Here is a 21,473-nt window from a genome sequence, read left to right on the forward strand (position 1 = left end):
AATACCAAATATTATTTCACTTGAGATTTGTCTCATGTCTAGCATAGATAAGAAGCTGCTGGAACACATCCTACACTGTTGACAGTCAAGCAAGCTTCACATCACTGCATCTAAAATCAGCAATGTTAAGCTCAATCAAAGCTTGCTTGAAGTGACGCAGCGGGATATTCCACTAGCACACCAGCGCCGAGATTCTGAACTCCTTGGTTCGAAACTCAGCATTGCCACCGGTCGGCATTTATGTTATTGAACCTTAATAAATAAACAGCTACTCTTTAAGACTAAGGGCCATTAAGGCATTTCTTAGTTGTCTTGTTATTCACTCCAATTCATCGTTTAGCCTTAAACAATAAAAACAACAAATTAAATAGTTCAACAGTAGAGCTATTTCGCCAGAATGTGGCGCTATCACGGCGTTGACAACAACCTCTATCTTAGTACACTGTTTCAGAAACAGGGGAAGACTTTTTAACAAGGCAGATGTGTAGTCTGTTGATCTGTAGCTGTTCTGGTGTTTGTGGTGTAAACTGCAATAACTCCCTCTGCAGCAGTAACAACATCTTCTGTGTTACCTGATCTTACAAATTAGTTCATTTACCTGACAAACTCCCTCTTCTTTAGCTGCACTTTTCTGAGTACTGTTTATTGTTAGCACTAAAGTTAGCTACACCAATTATCCATTCTGTTAGTCAATCTGAATTTATTCATGCCACTATGAGGGATTTTTCGATTTACTGGTCAACTCCTGAGAACACCAAACATGGACAAGATGTAACAGTTCTCAGAGACCACCCCATAAAAAAGAAAATTACTCTAAAACATTACAGCAGTGCAGAGTAAGTGCATCTATTCCTGTACCAGCCAGTATGAGACCGAGCCGGAGCTACGTTCTCACAGCAGTTATTTAAAGTCTGTGGGTATACTGGTCAGTCTGGCTGCACACACGAACACGCATATCCACGCCAAAAATCAAGTCACAGGCGAAGTCTCCAGCTAAGTAAACTCAGACATGAGCATTTACGTAATCTTCCAAACAATGAAGCAAAACAAACACGCACAAAAAAAGTCTCATTAGATGCCCAGTAGATGGCACAGTGGGTGCCCAAGAGCAAAGTGATTCCTGAGGATTCGATCCTTGTGTTCCAGAGTAGCCAGCTCACCCACTATGTTTTTAAAAAGTGGGAGAAAACTTGAGGTGCACAAGTCTCTGTTTAAACAAAATGGCCAAAAAGCATCCAAAAAAACATCCAGTGAGTAGCAGTTCTGTGGACAAAAACGCCTCTTGAGAGGTCAGGAGGGTGTTTGAGCTGAGGAGAAGACTAAGGCACCTCTTTCCAACTTTGATGAGAAGAAAAGCATAAAGGCTGTTGGTAAAAAACATCTACCAATATATATATATATATATATACAGTGTATCACAAAAGTGAGTACACCCCTCACATTTCTGCAGATATTTAAGTATATCTTTTCATGGGACAACACTGACAAAATGACACTTTGACACAATGAAAAGTAGTCTGTGTGCAGCTTATATAACAGTGTAAATTTATTCTTCCCTCAAAATAACTCAATATACAGCCATTAATGTCTAAACCACCGGCAACAAAAGTGAGTACACCCCTTAGTGAAAGTTCCTGAAGTGTCAATATTTTGTATGGCCACCATTATTTCCCAGAACTGCCTTAACTCTCCTGGGCATGGAGTTTACCAGAGCTTCACAGGTTGCCACTGGAATGCTTTTCCACTCTTCCATGACGACATCACGGAGCTGGCGGTTATTCGAGACTTTGCGCTCCTTCACCTTCCGCTTGAGGATGCCCCAAAGATGTTCTATTGGGTTTAGGTCTGGAGACATGCTTGGCCAGTTCATCACCTTTACCCTCAGCCTCTTCAATAAAGCAGTGGTCGTCTTAGAGGTGTGTTTGGGGTCATTATCATGCTGGAACACTGCCCTGCGACCCAGTTTCCGGAGGGAGGGGATCATGCTCTGCTTCAGTATTTCACAGTACATATTGGAGTTCATGTGTCCCTCAATGAAATGTAACTCTCCAACACCTGCTGCACTCATGCAGCCCCAGACCATGGCATTCCCACCACCATGCTTGACTGTAGGCATGACACACTTATCTTTGTACTCCTCACCTGATTGCCGCCACACATGCTTGAGACCATCTGAACCAAACAAATTAATCTTGGTCTCATCAGACCATAGGACATGGTTCCAGTAATCCATGTCCTTTGTTGACATGTCTTCAGCAAACTGTTTGCGGGCTTTCTTGTGTAGAGACTTCAGAAGAGGCTTCCTTCTGGGGTGACAGCCATGCAGACCAATTTGATGTAGTGTGCGGCGTATGGTCTGAGCACTGACAGGCTGACCCCCCACCTTTTCAATCTCTGCAGCAATGCTGACAGCACTCCTGCGCCTATCTTTCAAAGACAGCAGTTGGATGTGATGCTGAGCACGTGCACTCAGCTTCTTTGGACGACCAACGCGAGGTCTGTTCTGAGTGGACCCTGCTCTTTTAAAACGCTGGATGATCTTGGCCACTGTGCTGCAGCTCAGTTTCAGGGTGTTGGCAATCTTCTTGTAGCCTTGGCCATCTTCATGTAGCGCAACAATTCGTCTTTTAAGATCCTCAGAGAGTTCTTTGCCATGAGGTGCCATGTTGGAACTTTCAATGACCAGTATAAGAGAGTGTGAGAGCTGTACTACTAAATTGGACACACCTGCTCCCTATGCACACCTGAGACCTAGTAACACTAACGAGTCACATGACATTTTGGAGGGAAAATGACAAGCAGTGCTCAATTTGGACATTTAGGGGTGTAGTCTCTTAGGGGTGTACTCACTTTTGTTGCCGGTGGTTTAGACATTAATGGCTGTATATTGAGTTATTTTGAGGGAAGAATAAATTTACACTGTTATATAAGCTGCACACAGACTACTTTTCATTGTGTCAAAGTGTCATTTTGTCAGTGTTGTCCCATGAAAAGATATACTTAAATATCTGCAGAAATGTGAGGGGTGTACTCACTTTTGTGATACACTGTATATACAGTGCCTTGCAAAAGTATTCAGCCCCCTTGAACTTTTCAACCTTTTGCCACATTTCAGGCTTCAAACATAACGATATGAAATTGTAATTTTTTGTGAAGAAACAACAAGTGGGACACAATCGTGAAGTGGAACGAAATTTATTGGATATTTTAAACTTTTTTTAGAAATAAAAAACTAAAAAGTGGGGCGTGCAATATTATTCAGCCCCTTTACTTTCAGTGCAGCAAACTCACTCCAGAAGTTCAGTGAGGATCTCTGAATGATCCAATGTTGACCTAAATGACTGATGGTGATAAATAGAATCCACCTGTGTGTAATCAAGTCTCCGTATAAATGCACCTGCTCTGTGACAGTCTCAGAGTTCTGTTTAAAGCGCAGAGAGCATCATGAAGACCAAGGAACACACCAGGCAGGTCCGAGATACTGTTGTGGAGAAGTTTAAAGCCGGATTTGGATACAAAAAGATTTCCCAAGCTTTAAACATCTCAAGGAGCACTGTGCAAGCGATCATATTGAAATGGAAGGAGTATCAGACCACTGCAAATCTACCAAGACCCGGCCGTCCCTCTAAACTTTCAGCTCAAACAAGGAGAAGACTGATCAGGGATGCAGCCAAGAGGCCCATGATCACTCTGAATGAACTGCAGAGATCTACAGCTGAGGTGGGAGACTCTGTCCATAGGACACAATCAGTCGTACACTGCACAAATCTGGCCTTTATGGAAGAGTGGCAAGAAGAAAGCCATTTCTCAAAGATATCTATAAAAAGTCACCTGGGAGACACACCAAACATGTGGAAGAAGGTGCTCTGGTCAGATGAAACCAAAATCGAACTTTTTGGCCACAATGCAAAAGGTTATGTTTGGCGTAAAAGCAACACAGCTCATCACCCTGAACACACCATTCCCACTGTCAAACATGGTGGTGGCAGCATCATGGTTTGGGCCTGCTTTTCTTCAGCAGGGACAGGGAAGATGGTTAAAATTGATGGGAAGATGGATGGAGCCAAATACAGGACCATTCTGGAAGAAAACCTGTTGCAGTCTGCAAAAGACCTGAGACTGGGACGGTGATTTATCTTCCAACAAGACAATGATCCAAAACATAAAGCAAAATCTACAATGGAACGGTTCACAAATAAACGTATCCAGGTGTTAGAATGGCCAAGTCAAAGTCCAGACCTGAATCCCATCGAGAATCTGTGGAAAGAGCTGAAAACTGCTGTTCACAAACGCTCTCCATCCAACCTCACTGAGCTCGAGCTGTTTTGCAAGGAAGAATGGGCAAAAATTTCTGTCTCTCGATGTGCAAAACTGATAGAGACATACCCCAAGCGACTTGCAGCTGTAATCGCAGCAAAAGGTGGCGCTACAAAGTATTAACGCAAGGGGGCTGAATAATATTGCACGCCCCACTTTTCAGTTTTTTATTTCTAAAAAAAGTTTAAAATATCCAATAAATTTCGTTCCACTTCACGATTGTGTCCCACTTGTTGTTGATTCTTCACAAAAAATTACAGTTTCATATAGTTATGTTTGAAGCCTGAAATGTGGCAAAAGGTTGAAAAGTTCAAGGGGGCTGAATACTTTTGCAAGGCACTGTATATATATACACACATTTTTTCCCCCTATTTTATTAATGCGTTTTCTCCCATTTTCCTCCCAATTTAGCATGGTCAATCTGTCTTCCGCTGCTGGGAGATCCCTGATTGCAGTTGAGGTGGGTATATTGCTGCTCACGCCTCCTCCGACCCAACACTTTCACCCATGCACTATGCACAGGCGCCTCTCTATCTGCCAATCAGGGTCCATTACACAGCGTTTGAAGACCCCACCCACATAGTCTGGTATCCCGCCCTAGCAGAACTGGTGCTGGTGTGCTAGAGGAATATCCCGCTGCGCCACTTGGGCGCCTAATATTTTTGAGTTGGTAGGGACAGTGGTAGCTTAGTGGGTAAGGTACTGGACTAGTAATCATAAGGTTGCAGGTTCTAGCCTCACTACCGCCAAGTTGCCACTGTTGGGCCCCTAAACAAGGCCCTTAACTCAAACTGTATTCAGTCATAATTGTAAGTCGCTTTGGATAAAAGCGTCTGCTAAATGCCACAAACGTAAATGTAAAATGAGTCAACCAAGGAATAGATACAGCCCAAACAACATTATTTAAAAACACTTTATTTTTACCCTAGTATTTAAACTCAAAATAAGTTAGGTGAAATGTAACTTTTGAAACTCTTATGTAGCATAAAAGTAGAAAGAATTACTAATTTGACTGATCTCTTACAATGGTCAGGATTACTGGCCTCACCAACAACAATCTATTGTCTTGAGTGCTGGTTGAAAGCCGTTCAGCATTCATTGCCCTGCTGCAGATTATATAACAATTTTAATATCCTGTCCTACACTGCAATACCAGAGGTCGCCTTGTATCTCGGTCACCTTATGCAAAATCCACAGCTGCTCTTGTTCTTTCTGTGTGTGTGTAAATCCCTGGATTACTAATGTGAATCTCCTGAACAAAGCTTTTGCATTTAGCTTTAAAAACAGGCTACACTGACACTATGGATATTAGAAATTAAAGTTCACATAGTAACAAGCCTGATCTATTCGATTAGCATAATATTCACCAGTAGTTTAATATTAGAAGAAGCGACTGAGGAGAGTTGAGTGGTTTTGGTAGCTACACTGTAGCTACACAGTAGAACAGCTGGATCTGCTCCCTTTAGTACAGCTCTGGTTCTGAAATTACATTTTATTTGTATTTATCCACAGAAAAATGACACAGGGGCACTGATGCAAAGCACTATTATGCATCTAAAACAAGAAAAATAAAATGCTTAGAAGGCTTTAAAGCAAACCAATAAGCTATCAAGCACACCATGACATTTAAAGAGGGGAAAATGATTCATCTCATAACACAATCCTAATAGATCAGAATCACTTTCTGCACAACAAAGATGTTTTTCTGTGTTTTGGTGATTCATGGGAAATTCACGGGAAAATTTGCTTAATTTCACGGACCTCAGTCTTTAAAAATACTCATAAATTGAACAATAGAATAAATGGAAGCTACAGTACACAGCACAGCCTACCTTAACGGTTGAATGTAAACCTAGAACATCTGTAAACCAGCAACTCGCATACAAAAATTCTCGTCCGTGAAACCCACCCCTGCATCCACAGAATTGGTTGCGAGTCCTCACCCATGGGTTTAGGATACGCTCATTCCGATTAAAGGGCCTCGAAAGAGACCTGTATCGTTATTTTTCGTCACTACTCCCCGTTAGCTGCTTTAGACTTCAGCATCTTGGACATTTTGATTAACCGATTGCTAACTGAATTGCCGTAGGATTGCTAGGACCACCTCATAGTGCAAATGAACCAGTAATCATGAGACACTTGAAAAACGTTAAATCGCTAAACACATACTTTAAAGTTTAAATCTCACAGCAAATTGCATATTACAAAGAAAAAGGCTTATTTTATGGTCTGTGATGCGATTTTCACGCTGTGAATTAAATAGGGCCTTCTTCAAATTTGCATCACTGCTTTACATCAGTCTTGCTGCCACAGTCTCCGTAAAAATGCATCGTAAAGACATTTCCAGGTGTTAAGGCAACACAAATTTCCATTTCCTTGAAGAGAGGACTTCCATGACCTTTCATATTGAATAGACGGTAGATAAGCATAAAAAGGCGCTCACATCAAGACATATTTTTAAATGTGTCAGCATCATCCAATCCAATCAATGGCCGCCCATGACCCTGTTGCTGGTTTACCACTGTTCCTTCCTTGGACCACTTTTGATAGATACTGACCACTGCAGTCCCGAAACACCCCACAAGAGCTGCAGTTTTGGAGATGCTCTGACCCAGTCGTCTATTTGTCCCTTGTCAAACTCGCTCAAATCCTTACGCTCAAATCCTTACATTTTTCCTGCTTCTAACACATCAACTTTGAGGATAAAACGTTCACTTGCTGCCTAATATATCCCACCCACTAGGTGCTGTGATGGAGATAATCAGTGTTATTCATAAGCAATGCCCTTAACCCTCTCGGCTCCAGGGGCGTTGTACAATGGCTGACCCTGTGCTCTAACCCCAGCTTCCAAAAACCAGCTGTGATATGCAGAAAAATTTTACTGTACCGTACAATGAAGACTATTATTATTATTAACATGCTAGCCCTGCACTGTGGAGAACTCGAGCTCTTCTGGGTTTCCTATAATTTGCCGCTGCTGTCTGATTGAGATGCCTGCACTAACGGTGGATGATTTGCAAAGTGTACAGCATGACTTCTCTCTGTTGGATTCCAGTGGTTTAAATAGCAAAGAATAGGGGAAAAAAACCTAACCCCCCCGCCGAACGTGCACCGATTGTGCTTGAAATCTAAACAAGCACTGCCGGCGATATTTTATCTCAGATGAGGCATAAACATCCTGCTCGGCTAAGAATAACAGAACATCATCCTAATAAAACATAAAAGTGACTAAAAGCAAAGAGGAAACAGAGAAGTGTGAGCAACAATTCAATCCCCCCCCCAACACACCTACGCTAATCTGTTAGTGGTAAAAGCATCCAGGCTGGCTGTTTAGGAAGGGAAAAAAACTGAGCTGGAAAGATCTGCGTCTCTTGAGTCAAGTGTCCTTCATAAAGCAAACAAGTAGTGAAAAGGATGGATACAGGCCATTAGTGCTGGGTAGAGCTATTCTTAGCATCAAAGCACAAGTACACTATATTGCCAAAAGTATTCGCTCGTCTGCCTTCACACGCATGTGAACCTGTGACATGTGACATCCCATTCTTAATCCATAGGGTTTAATATGATGTCGGCCCACCCTTTGCAGCTTTAACTGCTTCAACTCTTCTGGGAAGGCTTTCCACAAGGTTTAGGAGTGTGTTTATGGGAATGTTTGACCATTCTTCCAGAAGCGCATTTGTGAGGTCAGACACTGATGTTGGACGAGAAGGCCTGGCTCACAGTCTATGCTCTAATTCATCCCAAAGATGTTCTATCGGGTTAACAACAGTACTCTGTGCAGGCCAGTCAAGCTCTTCCACACCAAACTCTCTCATCCATGTCTTTATGGACCTTGCTTTGTGCACTGGTGCGCAGTCATGTTGGAACAGGAAGGGGCATCCCCAAACTATTCCCACAAAGTTGGGAGCATGAAATTGTCCAAAATCTCTTGGTATGCTGAAGGGGCCGAGCCCAACCCCTGAAAAACTACCCCACACCATAATCCCCCTCCACCAAACTTTACACTTGGCACAATGCAGTCAGACAAGTACCGTTCTCCTGGCAACCGCCAAACCCAGACTCGTCCATCGGATTGCCAGATGGAGAAGCGTGATTCGTCACTCCAGAGAACACGTCTCCACTGCTCTAGAGTCCAGTGGCGGTGTGCTTTACACCATTGCATCCGACGCTGTGCATTGCGCTTGGTGATGTAAAGTTTGGACGCAGCTGCTCAGCCATGGAAACTTATTCCATGAAACTCTCTACACACTGTTCTTGAGCTGATCTGAAGGCCACATGAAGTTTGGAGGTCTGTGGCGATTGACTCTGTAGAAAGTTGGCGACCTCTGCGCACCATGCGCCTCAGCATCCGTTGGTGTCGTTCCCAATCGCTTCCACTTTGTTATAATACCACTGACAGTTGACTGTGGAATATTTAGTAGCGAGGAAATTTCACGACTGGACTTGTTGCACAGGTGGCATCCTATCACAGTACCATGCTGGAATTCACTGAGCTCCTGAGAGTGACCCATTCTTTCACAAATGTTTGTAGAAGCAGTCTGCATGCCTAGGTGCTTGGTTTTATACACCTGTGGCCATGGAAGTGATTGGAACACCTGAAATCAATATTTGGATGGGTGAGTGAATACTTTTTACAATATATAAGTGTATGCGGACATTCCTCCTAATTCAACATTAATGCCTGACTTCATATCTTTTTATGGTTGAATAAGCACAAATTCACACAAACACACTCCAAAATCTTGTAGAAAGCTATCCTGGAAGCCAGAATTTGATTTGAAGCCAGATGAGGCCAACTTTATACACTTTAAAGAGGGAGGGTGTGAATATTTTTTCATGGCACTGTATGTCTCAGGCTGTAAATCATGAAGGATGCCTGATGCCATACTCTGGGTTCTAAAGCAGCGCCTGTTGGCACAGCCGAGTCAACCGTGTGAACGGGACTAGACAGGCAATCTGGGTGGCAGACGGAAATGCGGAGAGCTTGGCAGCACCCCACGCCAGACAAAAGCAGACCATGTGAGCGAATAAAGGCCCAATATTCCACGATAATCATCATCTCGCTCGAGTGGAATCAGTGGTGGAGGCATTGCTGAAGAATTTATTCGTCATTCCTGACAAGCAGCGCTACCAATGCCGAGTTCGAACCTGGATCTTTTTGCCTCTCAAATCTCTTGATCCTCTTTAATAGGAAGCACAGAGGATTCAGGCCGGAGGATTAGTGGAGCCTGAGCAGATCAGGATGTTCTGTGGAAATGAAACCGCCGCTCTTTGTTCTTTACCGAGTCACTGCTAATTTCCTCCATGCTCTGCATCATGTAAACAAAATAAGGCCGCGCCAGTCATTCAAAAAAAAAGGTCGGAGGATGGATGCTGGAGGATGGAGCTCAGGTTTCCACTGGTTTTACTGGGAGAACTGCTTTCATTACATTGATCATACTACGATCGACGACTACATCCGGGTTCTACGAAATCCCATGTGGAGAACACGGACAGATTTAAAAGACTGAAACAGCTTTCCCAGACGCAGATGTGCCCAGAAATCAAGGATTTGAGAAAGATTAGCGCAAAGGATCGCAAAAGTTCATGTTGTTGAGCTGGATTTTGCTTGTTTTGCTTACAGAGCTTTCCAGACGTCCCACAAATCCTGTCATGCTTCTGGGTCTGTCCTAAATGTATTCTTATACACCTTGCGCACTTAAACAACTAGTCACTATGGGTCTGTCTGAAAACCTAGACAGCATACATAGACAGCATTCTACGCACGTTACAGAGAAGAAGGCTGTCTACATTCTTGAATGCCTTAAAATGCTGCCTACTAAAATGCCTTCATTCTATACAAAAATCTGATGGAATAACAAGAGAGCATCCAATGCTTTGTTAGCGGTGAAGGCAATCCCAGCATTCAGTGCGGCGCAACTTTTCTCACAAGAAATTACAAATATGGCGGATGTTTTTTCTTTTCTTTAAAGGTGTACAAATTTGGGCTTGTCAGTGACAATTTAACAGTTTTCGGTACATGGATGGAAATATAAGCTGGTATGCTAGAGGTTTGTGTCTCCTCAACCCATTGGTTTGAATGGCCTGAGGCTAACTGTGTTAGCATAGTGAGCAAAAACTGCGATGACATCATTGCTGTTATGTCTAAATAGTGTGTCTAAATAATCTGATGCAGCCGCCTAAGTAGGCAGTAGGCAGCAAGGCAGCTCACTAGGTTTTCAGACAGATCCCTTGCATAATAATGTAACAAGCAGACAGAACATTAGCTTGCTGAGTGTAAACTAGAGGGGAGGAGCCACATTCATAAAGTTCTGTTGAAACTGAGCCACTTCATACTTGTGTGTAGCACCAGCACATTAGTAATGCTACAAGAGTGACATTTATTTCAACTATAATAGCTACAGTTTTTGTTTGTAAATCTAACTTTTAAGTTTTTCCACTTACAGTGATTTGGAAAAAGAATAAAATGAGAAACAAAGAATAATTCATAAAAATATGACTATGGCATCATAAAAAAAAATAGTTAAATAACCACTAATAACTTTTTTTTATTCATTTTTATTTGCCGCTGATCAGGATAGGCTTGGCTCCACCAGGAAACACTGGGCACAATCCATCACAAGACTTCGGCTACTAAGACCTCCTCAGACATGGTCAATTATGTCTGTGTAGATGCCCAGCCGGCTTAGAGCATAACATACCACTACACCATCTGAGTGCTACCACATATAATGGGTGTGTTTGAAAACCTAGTGAGCTTCCCTGCTGTCTTTCTGCCTACATAGGCAAGTACAGAGGATTCTAATAAGTCATCGACTCATAAGTCGGGTTATTTAAACGCACTATTTAGACAGCGATTTCATCAGTTTTTGCTGACTAAGCTAACGCAGTTAGCCTCATGCCATTTAAACCAATGGGATGAGGTGGCACAGTGCGCTAGCATGTCAACTAACATCTCCCTCCGTGTACCGAAAAAGGCAACTCCGCAGTGAATATTTGAGAAAAGTTGTGCTGCACTGAATGCTGGGATTGCCTTCACCGCTAAGGCAGCATCGGATGCTCCCTCTTATTCTGTCAAAATACCATCCAGATTTAAGGTGCCTTAGTAGGCAGCATTTTAAGGCTTCTAAGAATTCAAACAGCCTCCTTCTCAGGGGGTGTGCGTTGGATGACGTAAAATACTGTTTATGTAGAGAGCTCACTAGGTTTTCGAACACTCCCAGTGATGAGCTGATAAATAAAAAGTCAATAATATTGCTTATTGTACATTAAAGTACAACAAGTGTTTGAGCACTTATTTAATACACATACAGTGCAAATATTTGTGCACTGTACATCTCAACACAACGTTGACACTACTTCTTTCCAACCTTGACAAAAGACCACTGTTCCATGTATTTTTCAAAGGGCTCAGTAAAACTAGCCCTGTTATATGGGCACAGGGATGTAATCAGCTAAACTCATGGACAAACACCATGCTACAAAATTCATGACAGTTGCAAAAACCTGTGCTTTTTCTGCTAGTCATGTCAATCACTGGTCATTACACACCAGTATGCATGTATGAGCTGCGGTCAGCGCTGTGTAATAATAGAAGTACTGGCACAACAACCCATGATGCATCAGCTCCGTCCCTTGGCGATGACACACATCGAACTCGCAGGGCAAACTGTGGGATATCGGATGGCACATATCTTAAATAGTTTCCCATCACCTCTAGCTGTATATATGAGCCGTCAGCATGGTACCAAGAGGAACGGAAGCTGGCGGCGCTTGCCAAGCAAAAAAACAAGCCACCAGATACAGGCGAAATGGTCAGAGAAGAATGAAAGAACAGTCTTTATTAGTGGAGTTAATAAAGCAGCGGACAAAGGAATAGTGTTCAGGAAGGAGGCTGACCCAACACAACCTTTTCTAATCAGATGGGCTTAACATTCTTGATTTACCAGTCATATTTCAGCTGCATGGAAGCAAATAATCTTTAAAGCCAGTGCTACCTAGTAAAAATGATTCTCCAGATACCTACAAAGGTTAAGTAAAGGTCAGTAAAGCATGCCAAAGCTTTAGACAAATGCAGCAGTGTTCATTAAGATGGACTCAATCAGATCTACAGTAATGTGATAAGAAACCTAATCAGCACCATGCTGAGTTCAGCCAAAAACCTATCACACAAGTTGTTGTTCCTAAAAACAAGCTGAACCATCCACTCATCTGACCACAGCACCTGTTTCCATGTCTTTCGGTCCATCTGGGATGAACTCAGGCCCAGAGAACTCTGAGATGTTTCTGTATAGAATTAATATATCGCTTTCTTATATGTACGAGGGATCTTCAAAAAGTTTCCACACTTTTATAATTTGGTTGGGAAACGGTGAGGGCAAGAGGAGTAGTAATTGGTCGTGTCTGAGAGACAGAGAGAGAGCTTATAGCCTGGATTTAGCGCCATCTGATTTCCACCTTTTTGGACTGCTCAAAGAAGCTTTAAGGGGAAGAAGATTTTCATGTGGTGATGATGATGTAAAAGCAGCGGTGCATCAATGGCTACACGCTCAACCAAAAAATTTTTTTGCTGGCATTGAAAAGTTGGTACAATGCTGAGAAAGATGCATCGGAAGGTGACTGTGTAGAAAAGTGATGTCATTTGCATTTGGAATTCTTAATAAATAAAGTTAAAAAAGTGTGGAAACTTTTTGAAAAACCCTTCTTGATGCAGTGGCGTTTGTTGTTAAGTGACAATGGTTTTCTGAAGTACTCCCAAACCCATGTTTCTGTATTGTACATGTGGCCTGTGAGATCTCTCCAGATTCCCTGAATCTTTTTACAATATTATGTAAGGTAGATGGTAAAATTATTATTATTATTTTTAATTGATTGACAATTCTCTCCTCTTTAAGTTTGGAATGACCCACCATTGCTTGGTGCTACAGAGCCTTTGGTGGATCCTCCCTTTATACCTAATCATGATTCCCCTGCTTTCTTTTAAAGGTTACATCTGTCCATCCATATGAATGTTCTCTTATCTTCAGGTGACAGTTTGGATTGCCTTTAAGACCTTATTGTTTATTATTAACACAAGTTTATTATTAACCTATTATTAAAACAATATTATTAAGACCATTGTTTCATATAATTATTAAGGAGTGCCATCAAACTAGCCCTATTTGTCAGGCATCTAAACCTAAAACAAGCCTGAAAACAAAGCAGTGTGTCTGATCTAGATCTTCGGTCATCATTTATTTGTCCATTACAAGGCCCGTTTTTTACTGAGCAAAATCCTCAATCCTCATAAACTGTTACCAACCAGACCTTTACGCAAAAGCTGAGCCAAAGTGAAAAATGGATCCACTTTGACCAATTCATCCTCAGCTCAACACCTTTTGAATACACTGAGGCTCCTCAAACATGAGTTATGTTTGGAGAGGAAACATGAGGTCTTTGTTACAGTCGAGATCAAAAGCCTTTGCAAACTAACCACCAGCTTTTGCAAGCTACTGCAGGAAAACCGTATGTGCAGACACGCCGAGAGCACTGAAGTTGAGCAGTTAAGCAGGTCAGGTTCATACATCCTGTTCACAGCTTCAACAGATTACATAGCGACAATGCCACGTTTACTAAAGAGCTATCAGTGGACTGGTGGTCTGTTCTGTTTTCCTCAGAGATATGCTGATGTTCCTTTATCGCTGAAATGAGTCAAATCTCCAAATAGTTCTAGTGCAAAGCAAGACTTGGTCTACCTGCTTGGGGAAAAGGTCGAGAACACAGACTAACATGCACCAATCTGGATAAATCAGGCTTTCCTACGATTCATCACCTGTTGATGGGTAGTTGTGACAGTATATTATCTAAGCAATTGAAGGTTAAGGGCCTTGCTCAAGGGCCCAACAGTGGCAATCTGGCAGTGGTGGGGCTTGAACCAGCAATCTATCGATTAGTTCTGTACTCTAACCGCTGGACTACAACTGTCCTTTAGCCCAACTGCCCTTTCCACCAGCTTAATATTGGTGGAAATACAGTGGTACCTTGAAACTCAGCGTCAGTTGGTTCTGTGAGTGGCGTCGAGTTTAAAAGGCGTTGAGTTTCAAGCCGTTCTTCAATGGTCAGGACTAGGGATGCATCAATACCATTTTTCCCAACCGAGTACGAGTACAAGTACATGTATTTTTGTACTTGCCCATACCGATACCTATTTAGAATACCGTTTTGTTTTTTAAACAAACACACACGTGAGAAGGTTTAATGATACCACGTCCAAAAATGTACGTCAACAAGTAGCGAGTGATCAAAGTGTTTGTGCGCTGATGTGATGAAATCGAGGAGGAAAAATAAATAAATCTGAGTGGATTTGGCAACACGAATAGCATGGATTGTTCTGTAGTGAGTTGGAGGTTAATAAATATTTATAGTTTTGTTGTAATGTTTTGTAGAGAACGATCAGGTCAGAAATACTGTAAAAAGTGTGTGTGTGCCGGTGTATTCTGATATAAACTATATTATCCCCCTGTCCCACCTGTTTACACTGCGTTTCCCCTCACACCGTATCCTGCGTTCTCATTGGCTGTTCGACATGTCACTCATTCCCAGTCACACATCTCAGATCAGATATCTGACGTGCTAGAAAACTCTCGATCTGGTCGGCGAGCGGTCGGATCAAGTTGTTGGATAGTTCCCACTTAGCGATCGAGAGCCGAGTTTTGATCGCCGAGCGAACGCAGAGTTGCTCCCGAGCCGGCAAATCTAGCGCCAACCAGTCGCCGAGCGAATATCAGGACAAAAATCGTGTAGTGTGAACCAGGCATAACGCAGCAACGTGCACTAGGCACACGGTATCAGATGTTTAGTATCGGAGCCTCGTTTGCGAGTACGAGTAAGTTAATGAGCGCGGTATCGGGCAAATACCCGATACTAGTATCGGTACTCATTCATCTCTAGTCAGGACTCTCCCAGGACCCCCACAGAGTAGGTATTATTTAGGTGGTGGATCATTCTCAGCACTGCAGTGACACTGACATGGTGCTGGTGTGTTAGTGTGTGTTGTGCTGGTATGAGTGGATCAGACACAGCAGCGCTGCTGGAGTTTTTAAACACCGTGTCCACTCACTGTCCACTCTATTAGACACTCCTACCTAGTTGGTCCACCTTGTAGATGTCAAGTCAGAAATGGTCGCTCATCTATTGCTGCTGTTCGAGTTGGTCATCTTCTAGACCTTCATCAGTGGTCACAGGACGCTGCCCACGGGGAGCTGTTGGCTGGATACATTTTTGGTTGGTGGACTATTCTCAGTCCAGCAGTGACAGCGAGGTGTTTAAACAAAAAAAAAACTGAACACGTTGAGTTTAAGGGAAATGTGTTTAAGGGTACAAATTTCTCGACGAAGGGCGTTGAGTTTCAAAGATTTTGAGTTTAGGGGACGTTGAGTTACAAGGTACCACTGTAGCTGATTAGTATTTCATAGCTTGCATAGTGCACTTCAAACTTATGGTACAGGCCTGAATGCTAGACCCCTACGATAAGAAAATCTGATAGCTTATGCTTTGTCAGATTGATCAATACAACAATCATTTCCACCCTAATGGAGGTTTTAATGACAATTCCCTCATGTACAACACACAAATAGTAACTAAATGGTCCAATGGTATAAAAATGACTATATTCTACAGCATTTGCAGTCACCAGATCTCAACCCAACTAAAGACCTGTGGAAGATCGTGCTCTTCACCATCGTGAAAACACTTCTTTTAATAGAATGATGTTTCACACCTCCAGTACAGTACCAGACTTGTAGATTTAAGTCCAAGACATGTTGAAGCTGTGGTTAAGGGTTTTGAGGTCCCTCATGGTTGCATCTTGATGAGACGTGATGTTTTTCTCCTCAAACTGAGTTTTTTTACTGTTTGATGTTGTGGCAGATCAGTTCCTCACAATGGAACATGACCTTTAACAGAGATCAGGAAAGAAACAACCTAATGACTCACATTGACCACAGTGTTGGATTTAAGAGGCAACAACTCTCAAAAACTCCTGATGTAAATCACACTGTGCCCACGCACTTAGAAGAAAGGGTTCCACCAGGGTTTCTGGGTGCAACCATAATAATATTTAACCCTTAGAAGAAGTAAAGTCTCCTAGAATGCTTTCGATTTCTACCTGTAGGGATTCCTGAGAAGGACAAAACAATCTTAGAATCCATCTAACTCCATAATCTTTATGCAGTCTTTCTCAAACATAGGGTAAAACCCCCACGTCTGGTCATTTGAGATAAAGGTGGGATTGCAAATTGTCCATTGTTTGTATTGTTACGACATGATCAAGGGTGCTTGCTCCTCGTTTCCAAAGACTAAGTCCAATTGATTTGTTACTTAAGCAATTGATTAGCTCCAAAGAGCAAAATTAACTGCCTACAAATAATATTAACAACAAACAACTACGTTCTATTCAACTATTCTATAATTAACCATGTCTCCCTGGTCATGGTGGGTCTGTCACCACTCAGAAACCCTGATCGCAAGGCAGGAACCAAGGGTACCAAGACATCACAAAGCAATACACTTACTCGCACATATGGGCAATTTAGAGCTGCCTGTACATGTTTTTGGTAGAAGGTGGGAAACCAAGGTACCCTGACAAAACACTGCAGACACAGAGGAATAAATGCAAAACTTGGCATGCACCCACGTTGCTGTGCATGCACCTACACTACCAGCTCCGCCACCATGCCACCCACACTAACAAAACTATATTAAAATTATTAGATCAATCATCAATCGAGCTAGCCACCCTCTTCCTCTTTTACCTCCAACTCTTCTAAGCACAAAATTTTGTCTTTCCAATGAATTGGTTTTTCTCATAAGGTGTCCAAGGTTTCATTTGGTTGAGGATTCATTTGTTTTTCTGGTTCTAGACCAAGTGAGCACTTTATTAGGTACACATATCAGACACATTCATTCACTGATTATTTTATAAGCTACACATACTATGCTGACTGTATTGCATCTATTGATCTGTATACTTTGTCTTCCACTCAGAGGACCACACTGACCAAATGTTAACTGAGTGGTGGACCATTCTCAGCACAGCAATGATACAAACAGGGTAATAACATACAGCAAATACAACATTTACATTTTAGGCATTTATCAGACGTTCTAATCCAGAGCGACTTACAGAAGTGCTTCCATAGTAAACATTACCTTACTCTAGTTGAAATAGACAACAGTTCAGGAACACAAATCTTCTGAAACCCTAATAGAACCAAAGGGTTCTTTTTTTGCAGGAAATGAATAAGAATGTTAGTAAGTAAGTACAGTACATGTCAGCTTAATAAAGGGGTGCTTATTTAAGAGGTGGGTTTTTAATCGTTTTTTAAAGACAGCAAAAGATTCAGATGTTCGGACAGACAGAGGAAGTTCGTTCCGCCACTTGGGTGCAAGTACAGAGAAGTCTTGATTCATGTCTTCCTCGAGTCCTGGATGGAAGATCAAGTCGAGCGAGAGGTTGCGTGGTACCGAGGGAGTTTTTTGGTCCATTTTTGGCCACCTACGCCACCAGATACAACACACTACTGTGCGATCACCATGCTACTGTCATTTTAGTGCTGAGAATGTCCACCACCCAAAACATCAGCTGGTCAGTAGGGTACACAGTGCACAGTACCAGATGGGCTACAGTTAGTAATTGAATACCCACAAATATATACAAGATATGTGTAACTAGTGAAGTGTAGATATAATCACAAATCAGGAAGGAAGAAAGCACAAAGTTCATGCAATTTTCTTATTTATCTATAAATAATAATAAAAAAAACAGAAAAGAAAAAAATTTGCCAGTGCATTAAGATAAAGTAAACAGTCTGAGCAAACATATTTTATTACAATCATATAATAAGAAACGGCAGACAAATTTGTTTGCATACCTATATTTAACATATCCTTTTTTGAATGTATTAACACACTAATAATTAGTATTGTATAACTACTTGTGTTGTTGTCGAGGTGTTAGGTTATAATGTTCATAATTCTGTGAATATTCATTATTTATTTTGTGAAAAAGCATGTAATTATTAATTCAGTTCAGGTGTGAGTCGACCGTTATGGCTGTACACCAATCGACTCTGTCCACCCTGCACTGATGCACTAGATGCAGCTATTAAATAACGGATATCTAACTTATGTAGTGCACTATCTTCTTAAAAGAAAGCAATTTGGGACTAAATCTGTTTATGAACTACACTTTTGGGAAGGCTAATTTATAATTATAATTTAGACCATTTTAAACTGTTAAACATTATTCGAACTCAAATTACTGCACTTTCAGAGAAACAGCAACCATAAAATGTCAGCAAATCAAAACTAAACATAATTCAGGTGTCAGCGACCGTTATGCTGTATCATAATTGTCTCCGTCAAGCCTGCATATGTGCACTTCATCGCCCATCACATAACGGACTTCTAACGCTTAACTAGTGCACTACTTTTCCCTTACAGTGCGATTTGAGACCGAATCCGAGTCTGGCTACCTTTCAACTGTTAAAACGAACAAAAAACTGAAGGAACGTGGCTTACCGGTACACTTGAGAACAGGACGCAGTCATGTAATTCTTCACGGCATGAACTTGTCATACGCTGATGCTAAATGCTAACTTGGCTGAAATGACAGCAGTCAGTCAGTCACTCATCCACATTCAACACTTGACTGAACTAAGAGCCGCAGGCTGTGCATTTATACCAGAGGGCGTGGCTCTCGGTTTGACCACGCCTCCTTGTGGAATATTAATGAATGGCAGCGTGGGAATTAAACTCTGGCGTTGCCGCGACGGAAGCCAATCAGAAGACAGAACTGCCGTATTTTGATGACGCAAATAGAACTGGTTCATACTATTGGATGTTGCGCACACATGCTTTTCTTGCCTTTCTGTGATTTTCATTCATTTTTATACCACCTCAGCTAAAAAAAATTCAATAAATACACTTAATCATCTTATTACCAGAACCAAGTCATTTAAATACCACTGTTTTTTTGTTTAAAAGCAAAATATCTTATCAAATCAATATCAAATTAATTCTCATTACACAGACCTGGCACATGTCCTCTCAAGGTCAGAATTTTATGTAGCACAACGAAACAATGGTTTCTCTCTTCCATATTCTCATTCTGGAAGCCAGGCTATACTCAGTGTCGTATATTCATCTATTTATTTATTTTTACCAGCCAGTTATCTCGGTCCAAGTTGCAGTGTATCAATATTTCGAGTAGACGATCCACCTGAAACCATACTTTTTGAAATAAGGTAAATCTTCTCATTCTTAGATTTACATTTTCTGCATTTAGCAGACGCTTTTATCCAAAATGACTCACAGTACTGGGACAGTATACCGTCTAAGCAATTTGGTGTTAGAGGTCTTGCTCAAGAGCTCAACAGTGACAACCTGGCAGTGGTGGGGCTTGAACCAGCAATCCATAGATCACTAGTCCAGTACCTTAACCATTAGGCTACAGCTTACAACTGCCTTGATTCTTGTTTCAGAAACGGGCTATACTATAAATTGAACATTGTTATTATTATTGTTATTAATATTATTATTATTATAATGGCAGAGATTAAGGTGTTACTAATGCACAATCATACAAATCATGTAGACAGAACTATTGTGCAGCTATTGTGACCAAGGTTTAGGAAACTGTTGTTTTTAATTACATTCAAGTACAATCTGTGGGCATCTCAACTTCTGTTCTCCAACCCTTTTCTCCTCCTCTCTCCTCTCCATTCCTTTTCTCCTTTCTTCTGCTGTCTTCTCATCTCTCTAGCTCTCTCATCCTCGCTTTCTCACTCATCATCATATTACCTGCTTTCATTGTCCTGGCAGCAGCCCCATACTCTTTTTTTCTTTCTCTTCTTTGAGATCAGTAAACAACTGGTATTTTTTACCATAATATTTAGGAACAGCCTGGCCATGTCTGATCTGACTGGCAATTATTAAACCAAGAAACACTGACTCATCTCTTGTACTACTGTATACCTCTATCATCTGTCTAGTCCTCATTGTCCAACTGCTCTCAATTTACTTTTTTCTGAGGATGTCCGTAAATGAGTGAATATCACTGCAACTGGTCCTCATAAGAATTCTCTGTGCATAAGAGCTGACTGTAGTAAAAAATAAAAAATTTTTCTTTAATCAAACACTTCTTTACACATGCATCCTTACAATGATTAACACATTAATGAGACTTCACATGTTTTTTTATAAAACAAATATAATGTAATGTTTTACACACTTTGGTTACATTCATGACAGGAACAGTAGTTACTCAGTACACAAGGTTTATCAGTATACAAAGTTATATCAAACACAGTCTTGAACAATTTAGTGTCCCCAGTTCACCTCACTTGCACATCTTTGGACTGTGGGAAGAAACCGGAGCTCCCGGAGGAAAACATACACAGCTACAGGGAGAACATGCAAACTCTACACAGAAAGAACCCAGACCGCCCCACCTGTGGATTGTACCCAGGACCTTCTTGCTGTGAAGCAACAATGATACCCACCAAGCCACCATGCCGCCCAGTATAATTTAAACTCATTAACTTTAGTTGAATATGCTAGTGACTATTGTTGGTCTTTGCATGAATGTGTGGCTATGATTGCTAAAGATAGTGATTGTTGATTGATCAGCACTGGTTGATTTTTCCAGTGACCTAATCTTTATCTGGGTCATGGTTGGTCATTCACCACCCAAGGCAGGAATACACCCTGAAAAGGGCATCAGTTAAACCCAGGAAAATACACCCACAGTTGCAAATGTTTTAGCGAAATTCTAAGTTTCTCCCATGCTGCCAACACTAAGCTAAGTGAATTACAGTCTTTTTCTTTTTCATAGAAGCGTTGCATATAATTTGTTGAAAAAAAGATATTTAAAAACCAGGGGCGGCTCGTTCCTTAGGGCGATCGAGTGATGCACCACCAAAGGGCGAAAGGGAAGAAATGTTTCTATCACATACAGTGTATCACGAAAGTGAGTACACCCCTCACATTTCTGCAAATATTTCATTATATCTTTTCATGGGACAACACTATAGACATGAAACTTGGATATAACTAAGAGTAGTCAGTGTACAACTTGTATAGCAGTGTAGATTTACTGTCCTCTGAAAATAACTCAA

General features: G+C 41.5%; 1 protein-coding gene across 1 annotated transcript in view; it reads right to left on the reverse strand.

Moving 5' to 3' along the window:
• The window catches only part of lbh (LBH regulator of WNT signaling pathway), a 33,014-nt gene extending 14,028 nt beyond the window's left edge, over positions 1-18,986 (reverse strand). Inside the window, exon 1 of the mRNA XM_062995744.1 lies at positions 18,877-18,986. Coding sequence (XP_062851814.1) covers positions 18,877-18,905 — 29 coding nt within the window. The 5' untranslated portion in view covers positions 18,906-18,986. The remainder of the gene's footprint in view (positions 1-18,876) is intronic.
• Between the last annotated feature and the right edge of the window lie 2,487 nt (positions 18,987-21,473).

Source organism: Trichomycterus rosablanca, chromosome 5, assembly GCF_030014385.1.
Source record: "Trichomycterus rosablanca isolate fTriRos1 chromosome 5, fTriRos1.hap1, whole genome shotgun sequence".
NCBI classification, from domain to species: domain Eukaryota; kingdom Metazoa; phylum Chordata; class Actinopteri; order Siluriformes; family Trichomycteridae; genus Trichomycterus; species Trichomycterus rosablanca.